Source organism: Ovis aries, chromosome 15, assembly GCF_016772045.2.
Source record: "Ovis aries strain OAR_USU_Benz2616 breed Rambouillet chromosome 15, ARS-UI_Ramb_v3.0, whole genome shotgun sequence".
Lineage (NCBI taxonomy): Eukaryota > Metazoa > Chordata > Mammalia > Artiodactyla > Bovidae > Ovis > Ovis aries.
In genome coordinates, this window is record NC_056068.1 from 33,673,910 (window position 1) to 33,690,724 (window position 16,815).

At 44.1% G+C, this 16,815-nt stretch overlaps 1 protein-coding gene and 1 non-coding gene across 2 annotated transcripts; both read right to left on the bottom strand.

Moving 5' to 3' along the window:
- Nucleotides 1-7,724: 7,724 nt before the first annotated feature.
- On the bottom strand, nt 7,725-8,227 carry LOC101118727 (large ribosomal subunit protein uL16-like). The gene has a single exon (XM_012095636.5). It carries the CDS (start codon nt 8,180-8,182, stop codon nt 7,772-7,774), a length of 411 nt encoding a protein of 136 aa, XP_011951026.4. The 5' UTR covers nt 8,183-8,227; the 3' UTR covers nt 7,725-7,771.
- On the bottom strand, nt 8,133-8,267 carry LOC114118625 (small nucleolar RNA SNORA70). Its single transcript, XR_003591861.1, has one exon. It is a non-coding gene; the product is annotated as a small nucleolar RNA SNORA70 (small nucleolar RNA).
- Between the last annotated feature and the right edge of the window lie 8,548 nt (nt 8,268-16,815).

Below are 16,815 nucleotides of genomic sequence, written 5' to 3' on the forward strand. Positions count from 1 at the left end.
CACAAGTATTATCACATTGTACTTGTGGGGTTTATTTGTACTCTGGGTAGCACCTCCCCGTTGAAATTCTAATATGTCCCTCTCTGGAAGGCTACATTCCAGCTGAAAAGCATCCTTCTAATAATTCATGCCTCTCACTAAGTAAGAAGTATATATCTGTATAATTAAAATTATACTTAGGATTATTAATAAGAATTCTACATCCGTCTGCAAGAAATCAAACAAACAAAAAATTAGAAAAATTTGGCCATTTGAACAAAGCTGCAAAACCAAGATGAAACTTGAAAATCTGTCTGCTGAATTTGAGTTACTGTGTCAAATGGTGCTGGTGGTGTGTGAGCCTGGTGCTGTAAGGATTCCTAATAGTCCAGAATGGGACCCTACTGTTCTGCTTCTTTCACTCTTTCCCTTTCTTCTTCCCACATGTGTTTATTGAGCAACTGTTATACACCAAGCATTTTGTTAGATGATGGTGATTCACTGATGGGCCTTCCTCCTTAGGAAACTTAGAATCTGCCCAGTGCAGAAGATAGTCAGTGATCAAACAGTGCTCAGAAGGAACGTGTATTTCCTGAGGGTGGTGCCCTGCAGGAAAGGAACACTGATCCATGACTGCTTATTCCAGAGGAAACTGGCCCCGCCTGAGTGAGGTGTCGGAGGAGATCAGCGAAGCTTTTGGGGAGGAAGAGATCCTTATCGCGAGAGGGGAAGGAGAGACAAGAACTGAATGAGTAGAGAGATCGGTGGGGGTTGCGGGGAGATGCCAGTGCACACAAAAATTCTGGGTAGGAAGACTTGTGCCCTGTGCCTATCATGAATGGAAGACCCAGAGCATCTGGCTGCATCCCAGAGAAGATACGGGAGGTGGTTCCGTGTGAGGCTTGACTGTTTATGGATGTGCCAGAACATACGAAGGCCAAGTTAGGAGATTTTGCCTTTGTCCTTCCACTTCAGGAAGTCATTCACTCTTTGAAGTCACGGTAGAACGTAACAGATTCATAGCCTGGGTGCTCTGTGGGGGTGGACTAGGATGTGGGGAAGGGTGCAAAAGAGAAAGAAGGGGACCCGTCAGGAGGATCCTGCAAGGGGCCAGCTGACAGATAATGGCCTTAATCGTAGTGGCGGCAATGAAGAAGACATCTAAACATCTAGAATGTAAACACCACCAGGGCTTGGTGAGAGAGTGGATTAAAGCCGAGGGCTTGTCTCAAAGCCTTTTCTATTTTTGCCCCACTGGTGTACCCACCACAGCTCTGGGCTACCAGCTGGGTGTAAAAACTCTAGCTATTGTGAGTGATACAAAGGAAAGTGTGTCGGTCTTCAAGCTGTTTCTGAAATGCAGCAGGACCCTTTGGTCCTGGTCCCCCATGTCCTCTGCCTGCCTTTCATCTGGGGAAAAACTCTAGCCAAAGAATAAGTTTAATCAGAGAAGTGAGAACATGCACAAACAAAGGAAAACAGTCAAAGGAGACCAAATAATAATAGCTTAGTCACTAAGCAGAGTCAAGGACTTTTAGTTCCTTCTCAGGAGCTATAGGTGATATTCTGAGCCATATCCTGTGAGCTGTCTGGTAGGTACTGACACCCCCACCAGGTGAAAGATGTTAAATACATGATGACCCACAGTAGCATTGGGGGTGGAGAAGAGATGATGGAGTCACAGACTAAACAGACAGGACGAGTACGACCGGGGAGAGGCAGGCGGAGAGAACACTTAACTAGGACATCAGCATTGGTCACCCTTTGACACCTCTGTTTTCTGCTTCCATTTTTCCTTCCCCCACTAGGGTCCTGGGCTCAGAAGGATTGGGAATATGAGGGTGACTGATGGAGAAGGATGCCCTCTGCCATATCCCAAATACTAAGTAACCACAGCACCTGGGAGGCTGAACAGTCATGCTGCAAAATGTGCTCCCTCACATCAAAACGGGAAAGACCAGAGAGAATCCAAAACCACCTCAAAACCTCAAAACCACTTCATCTGGAGGCTGGTGTTTTTAGGGAGCATTGAAGTGTTGCTGCTGGTTTCCCAAGATGAGTCAGAGCTCCCCTACATAATCTCATTCCGCAGAAAATGTAGAGACTCTGCTGACAGCCCAGCTCTTCCTTTTCCTTCCACAAATGTGGATCAGACCCAAGGAGGCGGAGTCCTGCTTGATTTTTAAGAATGATCTCCTGTCCTTCTCTGCTATTTAATCTCTGTTCTGATTAATCAGGTGTTTCCCTGGTGGCTCAGATGGTAAAGAATTTGCCTACAATGCAGGAGACGGGGGTCGATCCCTCAGTCAGGAAGATCCCCTGGAGAAAGGAATGGCAACCCACTCCAGTATTCTTGCCTGGAGAATTCCATTAACAGAAGAGCCTGGTGGGCTATAGTTCATGAGGTTGCAAAGAGTCGGACACAACTGAGCAACACACACACACACACACACACACACACGCACGCACTGGTTTACCATCTGTCCAGTCCAAGTCAGTCGATCCACAAACATTTCTTAAGTACTTTTCATGTATTCATTCATTCATACACTCATCTGACAAAGATTTTCTGAATTCCTACAACATGCTCCAGGTGCTTGTAATTCTCCAGTGGTTTAGTCATCTTGGGCTTGTATATAACTAAGAACCATAAACTGGGTAGCTTAAACAACAAACATTTATTTCTCATAGTTTTAGAGGCTGGAAATCCAAGATGAGCAGGTGGGTTCTTGAGAGGATTGAGTTACAGACTGCCGTCTTCTCGTTGTATCCTCACATGGTAGAAAGAAGGCTAGAGGACTCTCTGGGGTCTCTTTCACAAGGGCACTAATCCCATTCGTGCTGGCTCCACCCTCATGACTTAAATATCCCTAATACCATCACATTAGAGGTTAAGACTTCGGCCTATGAATTTGAGGGGTGGGGAGAGAGAAACATTCAGTCCATAACCACCAGTGGACAAAATAAAGTGAATTTTAATATGTGGGTCATGGTTTCCTGGGAGCATAACATCTTTACACACAGTTTATCATAAATAATATGGCAAATGACTAAGAAGTTTTGTACTTATGGATATAAGATGGGTCCTGCTCTAACAGCATCTAATGGATAAAAACGTTCAGGAAAGTAGGGGATAATTACAGGTTGGAATAACATAGAAGGGCTCCACAGGAGAAGTAGTAGTTGAGTTGGGTCTCAATAGATAGAGGGAATTTATATGGGCAGGGGAAAGGACAATTCAGACAGGGGACAACAGGAGAGCAGATTTGGAGATGAATGGGCATGATATAATCAATCTACAGATGATTGGAGTGATATGTTTGAGATGAATGGGTGTGATATGTTTGAAATACATTGATAAAAACCAGATTAACCTGAGTGATGGAATACAAAATAAAGTTGAATGAATCCAGTAGGCAAAGATGAGAAAAAGCTTTTAAAATCAAGCATGGAAACTTGGATGTGATTCAGTAACAAAAAGGAAGACATTGAAGGCAGGTGAGCCAGGAGTGACATGGAGAACACAAAGATAATATGTATGGACGCTCTCCAGGGTGGTACAGAGTTGTTGAATTTTATGTGAAGATGACCACATTCCTCCCCCTTGCCTTCTCAGGACTGGTCAGGAGTCAAAAGTGTCCTCTGTATTGGGGTGAGGAGGACAAAAACTGAGAGCATTCAGAGAGAGCAGCTTAAGGAGGTGGAGGGCTTAGAGGCAAACTTAGATGTAAATGTTGAAGGAAAAAAAAAAAAGACCTAAGAGCTTTGAGAACAAAACTACTTTCAAATATTTGAAGGGTTTAAAGGGACTACATTTTCTCTGAGTGGCCCGAATTAGTACAATGAGGACCAATAACAATAGGTTCATGCGTGCTAAGTTGCATCCAACTCTTTGTTACCCCATGGACCACAGCCCACCAGGTTCCTCTGTCTCTGGGATTCTCCAGGCTAGAATACTGGAGTAAGTTGCCATTTCCTTCTCCAGGGGATCTTCCCGACCCAAGGATTGAACCCATGTCTCTTATACCTCCTGTGTTGGCAGGCAGGTTCTTTACTACTAGTGCCACTTAGGAAACCCAATAACAATACAAGGAGACACATTTTGGCTTCTCCACAATTGGAGGAGGGCCTGGTTGCATCTCCAAGCACAGTACACGTTCTCCATAAATTTCTGTTAACGGTGTGTCTAGAACCGCATGGGCCAGTATAGAAATTGCAGTTTGTAACTTACTACTACATAGCTGTCCCCAACAGGTTAGTGGAAGCTTTCTGATGGGAGAGACTGACTGAGGGAGAAACTGGGTCTTGTTCTGATGGACAGGCCCATGCTCAGTAAATCTTTAATCCAATTTTCTGTTGCTGGCTGGGGCTGTGTTCCCTCCCTGTTATGTACCTGGGGACAGACTATGGTGGAGGTAATGAAGATAATGGCGACCTCCTCCAAGAGGGCTTATGCCATACCCAAGTCTACTGCACCCAGAGCCCCTGCCCCTGCAGCAGTCCACTGCTGACCCGTAACTCCACAGTTCAGTTCAGTTCAGTCGCTCAGTCGTGTCCAACTCTGCGACCCCATGAATCACAGCACGCCAGGCCTCCCTGTCCATCACCAACTCCCGGAGTTCACTCAGACTCACGTCCATTGAGTCAGTGATGCCATCCAGCCATTTCATCCTCTGTTGTCCCCTTCTCCTCCTGCGCCCAATCCTTCCCAGCATCAGAGTCTTTTCCAATGAGTCAACTCTTCGCATGAGGTGGCCAAAGTACTGGAGTTTCAGCTTCAGCATCATTCCCTCAAAGAAATCCCAGGGCTGATCTCCTTCAGAATGGACTGGTTGGATCTCCTTGCAGTCCAAGGGACTCTCAACACCACAGCGCAAAAGCATCAATTCTTCGGCACTCAGCTTTCTTCACAATCCATCTCTCATATCCATACATGACCACAGGAAAAACCATAGCCTTGACAAGACAGACCTTTGTTGGCAAAGTAATGTCTCTGCTTTTCAATATGCTATCTAGGTTGGTCATAACTTTTCTTCCAAGGAGTAAGCATCTTTTAATTTCATGGCTGCAGTCACCATCTGCAGTGATTTTGGAGCCCAAAAAGATAAAGTCTGACACTGTTTCCCCATCTATTTCCCATGAAGTGATGGGACCAGATGCCATGATCTTAGTTTTCTGTGTGTTGAGTTTTAAGCCAACTTTTTCACTCTCCTCTTTCACTTTCATCAAGAGGTTTTTTAGTTCCTCTTCACTTTCTGCCATAAGAGTGGTGTCATCTGCATATCTGAGGTAATTGATATTTCTCCTGGCAATCTTGATTCCAGCTTGTGCTTCTTCCAGCCCAGCGTTTCTCATGATGTACTCTGCATATAAGTTAAATAAGCAGGGTGACAGTATACAGCCTTGACGTACTCCTTTTCCTATTTGGAACCAGTCTGTTGTTCCATGTCCAGTTCTAACTGTTGCTTCGTGACCTGCATATAGGTTTCTCAAGAGGCAGGTCAAGTGGTCTGGTATTCCCATCTCTTTCAGAATTTTCCAGTTTATTGTGATCCACACAGTCAGAGGCCTTGGCATAGTCAATAAAGCAGAAATAGATGTTTTTCTGGAACTCTCTTGCTTTTCCATGATCCAGCGGATGTTGGCAATTTGATCTCTGGTTCCTCTGCCTTTTCTAAAACCAGCTTGAACATCTGGAAGTTCACGGTTCATGTATTGCTGAAGCCTGGCTTGGAGAATTTTGAGCATTACTTTACTAGCATGTGAGATGAGTGCAATTGTGTGGTAGTTTGAGCATTCTTTGACATTGCCTTTCTTTGGGATTGGAATGAAAACTGACCTTTTCCAGTCCTATAGCCACTGCTGAGTTTTCCAAATTTGCTGGCATATTGAGTGCAGCACTTTCACAGCATCATCTTTCAGGATTTGAAACAGCTCAAGTGGAATTCCATCACCTCCACTAGCTTTGTTCATAGTGATCCTTTCCAAGGCCCACTTGACTTCACATTCCAACATGTCTGGCTTTAGGTGAGTGATCACACCATCGTGATTACCTTGGTTGTGAGGATGTTTTTTGAACAGTTCTTCTGTGTATTCTTGCTACCTCTTCTTAATATCTTCTGCTTCTGTTAGGTCCATACCATTTCTGTCCTTTATCGAGCCCATCTTTGCATGACATGTTCCCTTGGTGTCTCTAATTTTCTTGAAGAGATCTCTACTCTTTCCCATTCTGTTCTTTTCCTCTATTTCTTTGCATTGATCACTGAGGAAGGCTTTCTTATGTCTTCTTGCTATTGTTTGGAACTCTGCATTCAGATGCTTGTATCTTTCCTTTTCTCCTTTGCTTTTCACTTCTCTTCTTTTCACAGCTATTTGTAAGGCCTTCTCAGACAGCCATTTTGCTTTTTTGCATTTCTTTTCCATGGGGATGGTCTTGATCCCTGTCTCCTATATGATGTCACGAACCTCCGTCCATAGTTCATCAGGCACTCTATCTATCAGATCTAGTTCCTTAAATCTATTTCTCACTTCCACTGTATACTCATAAGGGATTTGATTTAGGTCATACCTGAATGGTCTAGTGGTTTTCCCTACTTTCTTCAATGTAAGTATGAATTTGGCAATAAGGAGTTCATGATCTGAGCCACAGTCAGCTCCCGGTCTTGTTTTTGTTGACTGTATAGAGCTTCTCCATCTTTGGCTGCAAAGAATATAATCAGTCTGATTTCGGTATTGACCATCTGGTGATGTCCATGTGTAGAGTCTTCTCTTGTGTTGTTGGAAGAGGGTGTTTGCTATAACCAGTGCATTTTCTTGGCAAAACTCTATTAGTCTTTGCCCTATTTCATTCCATATTCCAAGGCCAAATTTGCCTGTTACTCCAGGTGTTTCTTGACTTCCTACTTTTGCTTTCCAGCCCCCTAGAATAAAAAGGACATTGGAGACCATCAAATACAGTTCTGTCTCAGTCTCTGTGGGGGTCTCTAGGTCCTGGTGCGCACAAGGTTTGTTTGAGCCCTCTAAGCGTCTCTGGTGGATATGGGGTTTGATTCTAAATGGAATTTTGCCCCTCCTACTGTCTTGCTGGGGCTTCTCCTTTGCCCTTGGACGTGGGGTATCTCCTCAAAGTCGCTCCAGCACCGCATAGCCGCTGCTCCAGAGCCTACCATCTTGCTGGGGCGTCTCTGCCCTTGGACGTGGGGTATGTCCTCATAGCTGCTCCAGTGCCACGCAGCATCATCTTTTCAAATCTTAAAAGATGATGCTGTGAAAGTGCTGCACTCAATGTGCCAGCAAATTTGGAAAAGTCAGCAGTGGCCACAGAACTGGAAAAGGTCAGTTTTCATTCCAATCCCAAAGAAAGGTAATGCCAAAGAATGCTCAGATTACCACACAATTGCACTCATTTCACATGCTAGTAAAGAAATGCTCAAAATTCTCAAAGCCACACTTCAACAGTATGTGAACCGTAAACTTCCAGATGTTCAAGCTGGATTTAGAGAAGGCGGAAGAACGAGAGATCAAATTGCCAACATCCATTAGATCATCGAAAAAGCAAGAGAGTTCCAAAAAAACATCTACTTCTGCTTTCTTGACCATGCCAAAGCCTTTGACTGTGTGGATCACAACAAACTGTGGAAAATTCTTCAAGAGATGGGAATAACAGACCACCTGACCTGCCTCCTGAGAAATCTGTATGCAAGTCAAGAAGCAACATTTATTTATTTATTTATTTTGGACAGGAAATAGCATTTATTGGTGAGCATGATTAAGGAGGGGACAGCGCTGATGCTCATGAGTGCAGGGCCCGCCATTTGTCCAGGGGACCACAATTAGGGATGTATTTGACCCCACAGCCATCTGGGATGAGTCGCATTTCTGCCACCATGTTCTCAAATTCATCCGCGTTGAATTTGGTAAATCCCCACTTCTTAGAGATGTGGATCTTCTGGCGGCCAGGGAACTTGAACTTGGCCCGGCGGAGGGCTTCAATCACATGTTCCTTGTTCTGCAGCTTGGTGCGGATGGACATTATGACCTGGCCAATGTGGACCCTGGCCACTGTGCCCTGAGGCTTTCCAAAGGCACCGCGCATACCTGTCTGGAGTCTAGATTGGGAAACAGCAGGCCAGTCATGAATGCCCACTAGGAAGAGTTGTCTCCAAGGTCCCTTAGGGCAGCCTGTATAGGCAACAGGTTGCATACACTACCAAGGAGCCTGCTATTTGCAGCCATTGCACACTGGGCCCCCATGGGGAAAAGAGCACAGTCGGCTTAATTGGCTGCAAAGAAGAAGCAACATTTAGAACTAGACATGGAACAACAGACTGGTTCCAAATTGGGAAAGGGGTACATCAAGGCTGTATATTGTCATGCTGCTTATTTAACTTATACGCAGAGTACATCATGAGAAACGCTGGGCTGGATGAAGCACAAGCTAGAATCAAGATTGCCAGGAGAAATATCAATAACCTCAGAAATGCAGATGACACCACCCTTAAGGCAGAAAGCAAAGAAGAACTAAAGAACCTCATGACAAAAGTGAAAGAGGAGAGTGAAAAGTTGGCTTAATTCAGAAAACTAAGATTATGGCATCTGGTCCCATCACTTTATGGCAAATAGATGGGAAAACAGTGGAAACAGTGTCAGACTTTATTTTGGGGGGCTCCAAAATCACTGCAGATGGTGACTGCAGCCATGAAATTAAAAGACACTTGCTCCTCGGAAGAACAAGTTATGACCAAGCTGCTGCTAAGTTGCTTCAGTCGTGTGCGATTCTGTGCAACCCCATAGATGGCAGCCCACCAGGCTCCCCCGTCCTCCAGGCAAGAACACTGGAGTGGGTTGCCATTTCCTTCTTCAGTGCATGAAAATGAAAAGTGAAAGTGAAGTCGCTCAGTCACGTCCGACTCTTAGCGACCCCATGGACTGCAGCCCACCAGGCTCCTCCGTCCATCCATGGGATTTTCCAGGCAAGAGTACTGGAGCGGGGTGCCATTGCCTTCTCCAGTGACCAAGCTAGACAGCATATTAAAAAGTGGAGATATTACTTTGCCAGCAAAGGTCCATCTAGTCAAAGCTATGGTTTTTCCAGTAGTCATGTGAGAGTTGGACTATAAAGAAAGCTGAGTGCCGAAGAATTGATGGTTTTGAACTGTGGTGTTGGAGAAGACTCTTGAGAGTCCCTTGGACTGCAAGGAGATCCAAAGAGTCCATCGTAAAGGAAATCTGTCCTGAATATTCATTGGAAGGACTGATGCTGAAGCTGAAACTCCAATACTTTTGCCACCTGATGTGAAGAACTGACTCATTGGAAAAGACCCTGATGCTGGGAAAGATTGAAGGCGGGAGGAGAAAGGGACAACAGAGGATGAGATGGTTGGATGGTATCACTGACTCAATGTACATGAGTTTGAGTAAACTCTGGGAGTTGGTGATGGACAGGGACGCCTGTTGTGCTGCAGTCCATGGGGTTGCAAAGAGTCGGACATGACTGAGTGACTGAACTGACTGACTGACAGGTTAGTGGAGGGGGTCTCCAGGCTGGGGTCTGCAGGGCCGGTCACCCACAGTGACATGTTGCTGGGTTGCAGTCTGTCCAGGACAGTACACTGGATCAGTCCTCGGCCCTTTGACACTGCTCCCGGAACACTCTTCGCTGCCAAAGAGCACATAAAAATGACCAGCGTCCTTAAACTGACTTTGTTTCCTTAAATAGGCTGATTGGTCAAACCTGGAGTTACTTTACAGAATCAGCACTGTGCATGTGCAAGGCAGGAACCCATGTCTCTAGGAAGACTCAGGAATCAAGAATCTTCATTTCACCAAACTCAAAGAATTGAAGTGTTGCCATCAGAGCCCTTTATGAAGCAAGAAGTCCTTCAATAAAGAAAATCTGATTTCCAGCAGCAGGAGTAGCTTATAGGACTAATTCAAGACTAGCCAATCAGCTTTTAAGTTTGAAATTACCCTAACCCCTTAATTTTCTCCCAGAACTCTGGATCAAGGAGAAAAATTTGAGAGTCTTGTCTTCTGTCTCCTTCCTGGTTGACCTTGCTAGAAACCTCCTTCTGTAACTAAAAGTGGGGTCAGCCTGCTCACTGCTCAAAAGCCAATAAAGAGTTCAGGTTGTTGGGAAGGAAAGTTTGTTTTATTTTGGATGCTGGCAACCAGAGGTGGGGGGTGAGGGTGGGATGTGGGTAGGGAGGTTGATGGGGTGGGACAGAAGCTTGTCCAAAGGCCAATTCCTCCCTTTTCCCCACCCCGGACCATCAGTAAGCAAGAGCTTTTATAGGGGAAGGGAGCGGGATACAATAGTAGAAACAATAGTTAGCTGTGACAGTCATCTTAAAATTGGTCCTCGATGGTCTGACCAGCATCATCTCAATTGTTTTAAGTACAGTTAATCTGCAGTCCCAGGGTCAGTTTTTTCCCATTTCCTTGAGGCCAATTCTTGAAACTGCGGCAGCTAATGTCCTGGCTACAGTCTGATCATCACGTAGTTAACTTCTTCACCTGGTGGGGGTTTCAGTACCTGTGAGACAGCTCACAGGATATGACTCAGAACATCTGTAGCCTTTGAGAAGGAAATAGAGGTCTTTGTTTGTGCCTAATGACTAAAAACAATTATTATTTGGCCTCCTTTGACTATTTTCATTTATTTCCTTTTTTTCCTTTCTACAATTAAACTTATTCTTTGGCTACAGTTTTCCCACAGACAAAAGACAGGCAGAGCAAATGGGGGACAAGGACCATAAGGTCTGTACCATTTCACTTCTTTTCTCAAAAGCCAGTGACATAATATGTGTTTCTATGTGCGTCAGTGAGCTCTTACTCAGTTATAGAACCTGAGATGGTTGGATGGCATGACTGACTCAATGGCATGAGTTTGAGTAAGCTCTGGGAGTTGGTGATGGACAGGAAAGCCTGGCGTGCTGCAGTCCCTGGGGTCGCAAAGAGTCGGACAAGACTGAACTAACTAACTAAATGAACTAAGTTATCCTCAGGAGCTAGTGAATCCCCCATCACTTGGCAGAAATGCTGTGGAAAGGATACAAATATCGGACAGGTAGTTGACTAGCTAAAATTTGAAGTCCTTCAAGCCTGAGGGTCTGTGCTTCTCGACTTGTTCAAGTCCTTAAGTATCTGTAGTTGGTAGACCACGGCAGCTTTTGATCATTTCCATTTCATAAAAACAAGACCTTAATTTCAGACTGTGATCATCTGAAGACACTCTGCTTCCTCCTGCTACCAAAATGCAGGGTCCTAGGCTCACCCCCATGGTAGATGTTCTAAGTATAGGATTAATGTTTTTATGAAATGAAATGAAAACAGAGCCTTTCTTCTTGCTAGTGAAGTATTTTGGGGTTTATTTGTTTATTTGATTTTGGATGGGTACCGATTTTTTATAGCCAAGGAGAGAGAAATAAGGAAGAAAGGAAATTTATAATGTGGTTCTAAGTGGTTTTACCACATATTTGATTAGCTCTTCGGGAGAAAGATAAAAGCTGAATTGGATCATTTAAATAGGCACACACTGAGAAAGGAGAGTTGCTTAACTCACGATGAGAAAGTGTATCTGAGCTGGAAAGTAGCTATCTCTTTGCCTTAAGTGGTAAGATAAGTACTATTATTAGGGGAAAATTCACACTATTACTGAGTCCATAACTGTTACATGATTATGACTTACAAAGCATTTCTCATCTTCAAAGATATTAAATTCTTGGGTGCTTAATTTACCAAATGTGTAATATCTCCGTACTGCCACTCATACACCAACCATAACACCAATGTAGCAAAAAGAGTTTGGGGGATAGAAAAGTCATCAAGAGGGCGTCCTTGGTGGCTCAGTGGTGAAGAATCCTCCTGTCAGCACAGGAGACACAGATTCCATCCCGGGTCTGGGAAGATCCCACAAGCCTTGCAGCAACTAAACCAGAGCACCGCAACTACTGAGCCTGCGCTCTAGAGCCCAGGAGCCACTAGCTACTGAAGCCCGAAGGCCCCAGAGCCCATGCTCCGCAACAAGAGAAGCCACAGCCACGCAATAGCCCCTGCTCGCTGCAACTGGAGAAAGCCTGAGCAGCAGTGAAAACCCAACACAGCCAAAAAACAAAAACATAAAATAAAAGCCATCAAGGAACCTCTCTGGCTCAATATATCCCCATTTTCACCACCCACTTGCTCCTTAACCCTCTGCAACAGGACTGAAAATTTATTTTCTCAAAGCGTGTCAACTACTTCCTAATCACTAAATCAGAGACTGCTTCCTTTGTCCTCAATTCTGTTCCCTCTGCATCATTCTATTCCAGCGCCTTCTGGAAACTTTGTTTCACTTTGGGGTTGCTTTGCTCTGATCTCGCTACTTCTGTGTGCATGCTCCTTCCCTGGTGCACAGCCAGGACTGAACGCCAAGGTTCTACCAGGATCCTCTGTTTTTTATCCAGCTCAGATCTCATTCAGTCAGCACACCCATGGAAATGATTAACTGAAGCAAAGAACGTCATATTTCTCTCTTGTACTTTCACACCCTAACGCATACTTCATATACAGTAGTTGCCAAGGACAATGATTTCCTTTGCTCACACATGGAGCCCTAATGTCTTCTTATTTTAAACCTTCAATTCTCACTGCTCTTTTCAACCTGGATTTTCTCAACCTCCAAGTTTCTAAAATCAAATTAATCTTGTTTAATATGTTCAACTGTCAGGAAGCTGCACTCTTATCATTAACTCCCACCCAGGAGAAAAATCACCTGGCACCTTTTCTGACTTTAATTTCTTTTACTCATACTCAGATCCTTAAATTCCTCTTTGTCTTGCTTCACCCCCTGCCTTCCAACTGATGTCATCAGGCTTCTGTCCTACCTACTCCACTGAAACTGATCTTACTAAGGTGAGTTTTGAATTGCCCAACTGCCGAATTCAGTGGATACTTTATAGCTTGTATCATAGTGGACCTTGTTTATCATTATGGCTCACTGCTTTTTACTATGAAACTTTCCGGTTGGTTTTTTGTTCTTACATGCTTCCTGCTTCTCTGATCTTTCCTCCGTTGCCTTTGCCATTGTTATTTCTCAAAATATGGTTCTACTTCTTTCCTCCATTGTCACAGTCTCTTTTGATGGCAAATCTGTCTTTGATTTGACAGTCTCAGTGTTTCTATGATTTCCCCACCCCCAAATAGTATATCTCCAGTTCAGACTTTGCTGAATTTCAGTTGCCTAATTACTCCTTGGAAGAAAAGTTATGATCAACCTAGATAGCATATTCAAAAGCAGAGACATTACTTTGCCGACTAAGGTCCGTCTAGTCAAGGCTCTGGTTTTTCCTGTGGTCATGTATGGATGTGAGAGTTGGACTGTGAAGAAGGCTGAGCACCGAAGAATGGATGCTTTTGTACTGTGGTGTTGGAGAAGACTCTTGAGAGTCCCTTGGACTGCAAGGAGATCCAACCAGTCCATTCTGAAGGAGATCAGCCCTGGGATTTCTTTGGAAGGAGTGATGCTAAAGCTGAAACTCCAGTACTTTGGCCACCTCATGCGAAGAGTTGACTCATTGGAAAAGACTCTGATGCTGGGAGGGATTGGGGGCAGGAGGAGAAGGGGACAACAGAGGATGAGATGGCTGAATGGCATCACTGACTCAATGGACATGAGTCTGAGTGAACTCTGGGAGATGGTGATGGACAGGGAGGCCTGGCGTGCTGCAATTCATGGGGTTGCAAAGAGTCAGACACGACTGAGCGACTGAACTGAACTGAACTGAAAGACCATCTTTATGGTGCCCCCTTTTTTTTTTTCGGCCTGTTCCATCTCTGGTTGGGGAAGTAAGATCCTGCATGCCTCAGGACCAAAAAAACAAAAACATAAAAGGGAAACAATGTTGTCACAAATTGGATAAAGACTTAAAACATGGTCCACATTAAAAAAAAAAAAAAATCCCTCAGCGACTCCCACCACCTGTGAAATAAAATCCAAACTTTGGTATTCCAAGTCCTACAAACTCTGTCCCCTGCCTACATTTCCAGTCATCTCCTAATGTTCCTCAGTTCACAAGAAGCAGTGTGGTTATTAAGCACAAGCATGCACGTGAGAGTCAGAAGGATCAGAGTTCAATATCTGACTTCCCTAATCACCAGCTCTGTGATCTTAGGCAAGTTACCTAACCTCTCTGAGCTGCTTGACCTGTGATCATTAGGTAATGCTACCTCTCTTGAAGGGTCATTGTGCAGTTTATGAAAGTGAAAGTGTTTGTCACTCAGTCGTGTCCGACTCTTTCCAACTCCATAGACTGTAGCCTGTCAGGCTCCTCTATAGAGTCCATGGGATTCTCCAAGCAAGTATACTGGAGGGAAGCCATTCACTTCTCCAAGGGATCTTCCCGACCCAGGCATCAAACCCATGTCTCCTACATTGCAGGCTGATTCTTTACTGTCTCAGCCACATATTGCTAAAAAGTTTGGAGCTTAGAAGTCTTTCTAAAAGATAGCTGTATATTAATAGTTGTTACCATTGTTGTTGGGCTTCCCAGGTGGCACTAGTGGTAAAGAACCTGCCTGCCAATGTAGGAGACGTAAGAGACTCGGATTCAGTTCCCTGGGTTGCGAAGATCCCCTGGAGGAGGGCATGGCCACCCACTCCAGTATTCTTGCCTGGAGAATCCCACGGACAGAGGAGCTTGGCGGGCTGCAGTCCATGGGATGGCAGAGTTAGACTCAACTGAAATGACAGCATGCATGTAGTGTTGTTGTTATACTTATGTATCAGCCATTTCAAGACTACCTGCCTTTTGTATAAACCTGAAAATCCATCACAACTGCCTAGAATGCCCTATCTAGAGAACTTGTATTTTTGATTCCAAGACTATCCAAAATGTTATCAATACCTCCACTATCCAGCCTTTGGAAGGACCCCAGCATCAGTTAGTTCACCCTCAGTGCGTGCATAATACTTTGTACCCACATACTCATTCCACATTGTAATTTATTTATACACCTGCTGCTGGTTTGCAGAATTCCTGATGGATTGCACTTTATCTTGCTCCTGTTTTAAACTTATCACATGAGCGGAGCCTGATACACAATAGATACCCAATAAATGTTGAACGAATGAGAGGAACAAGCAGAGTTTATGGATAGTGGAAAACTGATCCAGGAAGTATCATGGAGACACAACGTGAAGCAACGCCTGACATATACATACTTCTTTTCAGTTCGCGAAGTGCTTTATGTACTTCATCTCATAAAATCCTTAACATGATTCTGCAAGGTGCTTTTGTGATCATCCCTACTTAAAAAATGATTAAACTGAGGTTTGAAAGAATCAGGGATTGGCCCATGATCAAGATCCAAGAAGTGTCAAGAGTCAGAACACAAAGCCAAGTTTTCCAAAAGAGCTCTGTAGGGACTTCCCTGGTGGTCTCTGGTTAGGAATCCACCTTTCAATGCAGGGGATGTGGGTTCGATCCCTGATCAGGGAACTAAGATCACACATGGCGTGGAGTAACTAAGTCTACAAGCCACAGTCACTGAGCCCACATAGTCTAGGACCCAAGTGCCACAACTAGAGAGCCTGCATGCTCAGAAGCCTGAACGCCACAACTACTGAGCCCGCACGCCACAACTAAGACTGGATTCAGCCAAATAAAACAAAACAAACAAAAACTCCATGGATGATTCGGGCAACAAGCCAAAACTCGAGACAAAGAAGTCCAGAGTGAACTCTATGTATGGATTATCTAGAAAACTTCTCCAATCTCCATATTATCATCCTATTGAGTGGTGCAGTTGAAAGAACATTTAAATGAAAGTTGAGATATCTGGATTATAGAATTTTTTCTCTTAGACAAAAGTTTGTGGAATTGGGAGCCATTTATTTAACCTGCCTAGGCACTGAAGAAGTCTTCAAGATGATTGCTAAGGTCTTTTTCAGTTTTAAATATCTTGACTTAGAGCGTAGTTGCCGTATGACGGGCCTGCAGGAATCAAATACATCATAATGGTCTCTGATAGTGATGTTCTTCTACCGCTTTATTGCGAGACTGATAGAAGAAAAATGTATGACATTGTGAAGAGGAGAACATGGTAAGGAGGGAAGCGAAGTGTTTTAATCCTGCGGACTGTGCTGGTCCATTTGCCTAAGTCTGGCTCCAGCGATTCTGCAAGGAATGAAAAATGAAACCCAGTTCTTTCCTTTACTGTGAGATGAAACACTGGTGTCTCCTCTCTTTCCATTAATTCCTTCAGAAACAGAATAAATTGACTTGATAACTTTGATCAAAGAGGCTGTGTCCTTTTCCCTCCATAGACCTTTTAACTTTCAGGTTCAAAGAGGAAATCAGTGAAAAAATCAGTTCTGAAATTTTCTTCTCAGAGTGGCCTAGATAGCATTTTAATTTAATTGGTTAGAATTTCACCGTTTGCCTTAGCAGGACTGATTAGATGAAATAGAATTATATCTGGGGGATCTTTGTTACAAAAATCGCTTAATCCTTCCTTCTGAAGTTGAACTGTCAAGGTGGTAGACTGGCTTTGGGTAACTTCTTAGATGGCCTCCTACGCAGATTACTTCTAAGTTTGTGCGTCTCTGATACATAAATAGACCCAGAGTTTTCTTATGAGCAGAGCTGGACTGCCTGTTCTTTCTGAACTGTGTACATTTGCAGTGGTGGGAACTGGTCTGTGTGTTTTCAGCATTTTCAATTGGTTATCTGAATCATAAAATTGTCCAAACTTTGGGACCTAGGGCAGAAGCTGAGACATAACAGATTCCAACAAACCTGTTGTTGAACTTAACTTTCTGCAGGACTGTGGATGCGGTCACTGAGCTACTGATCA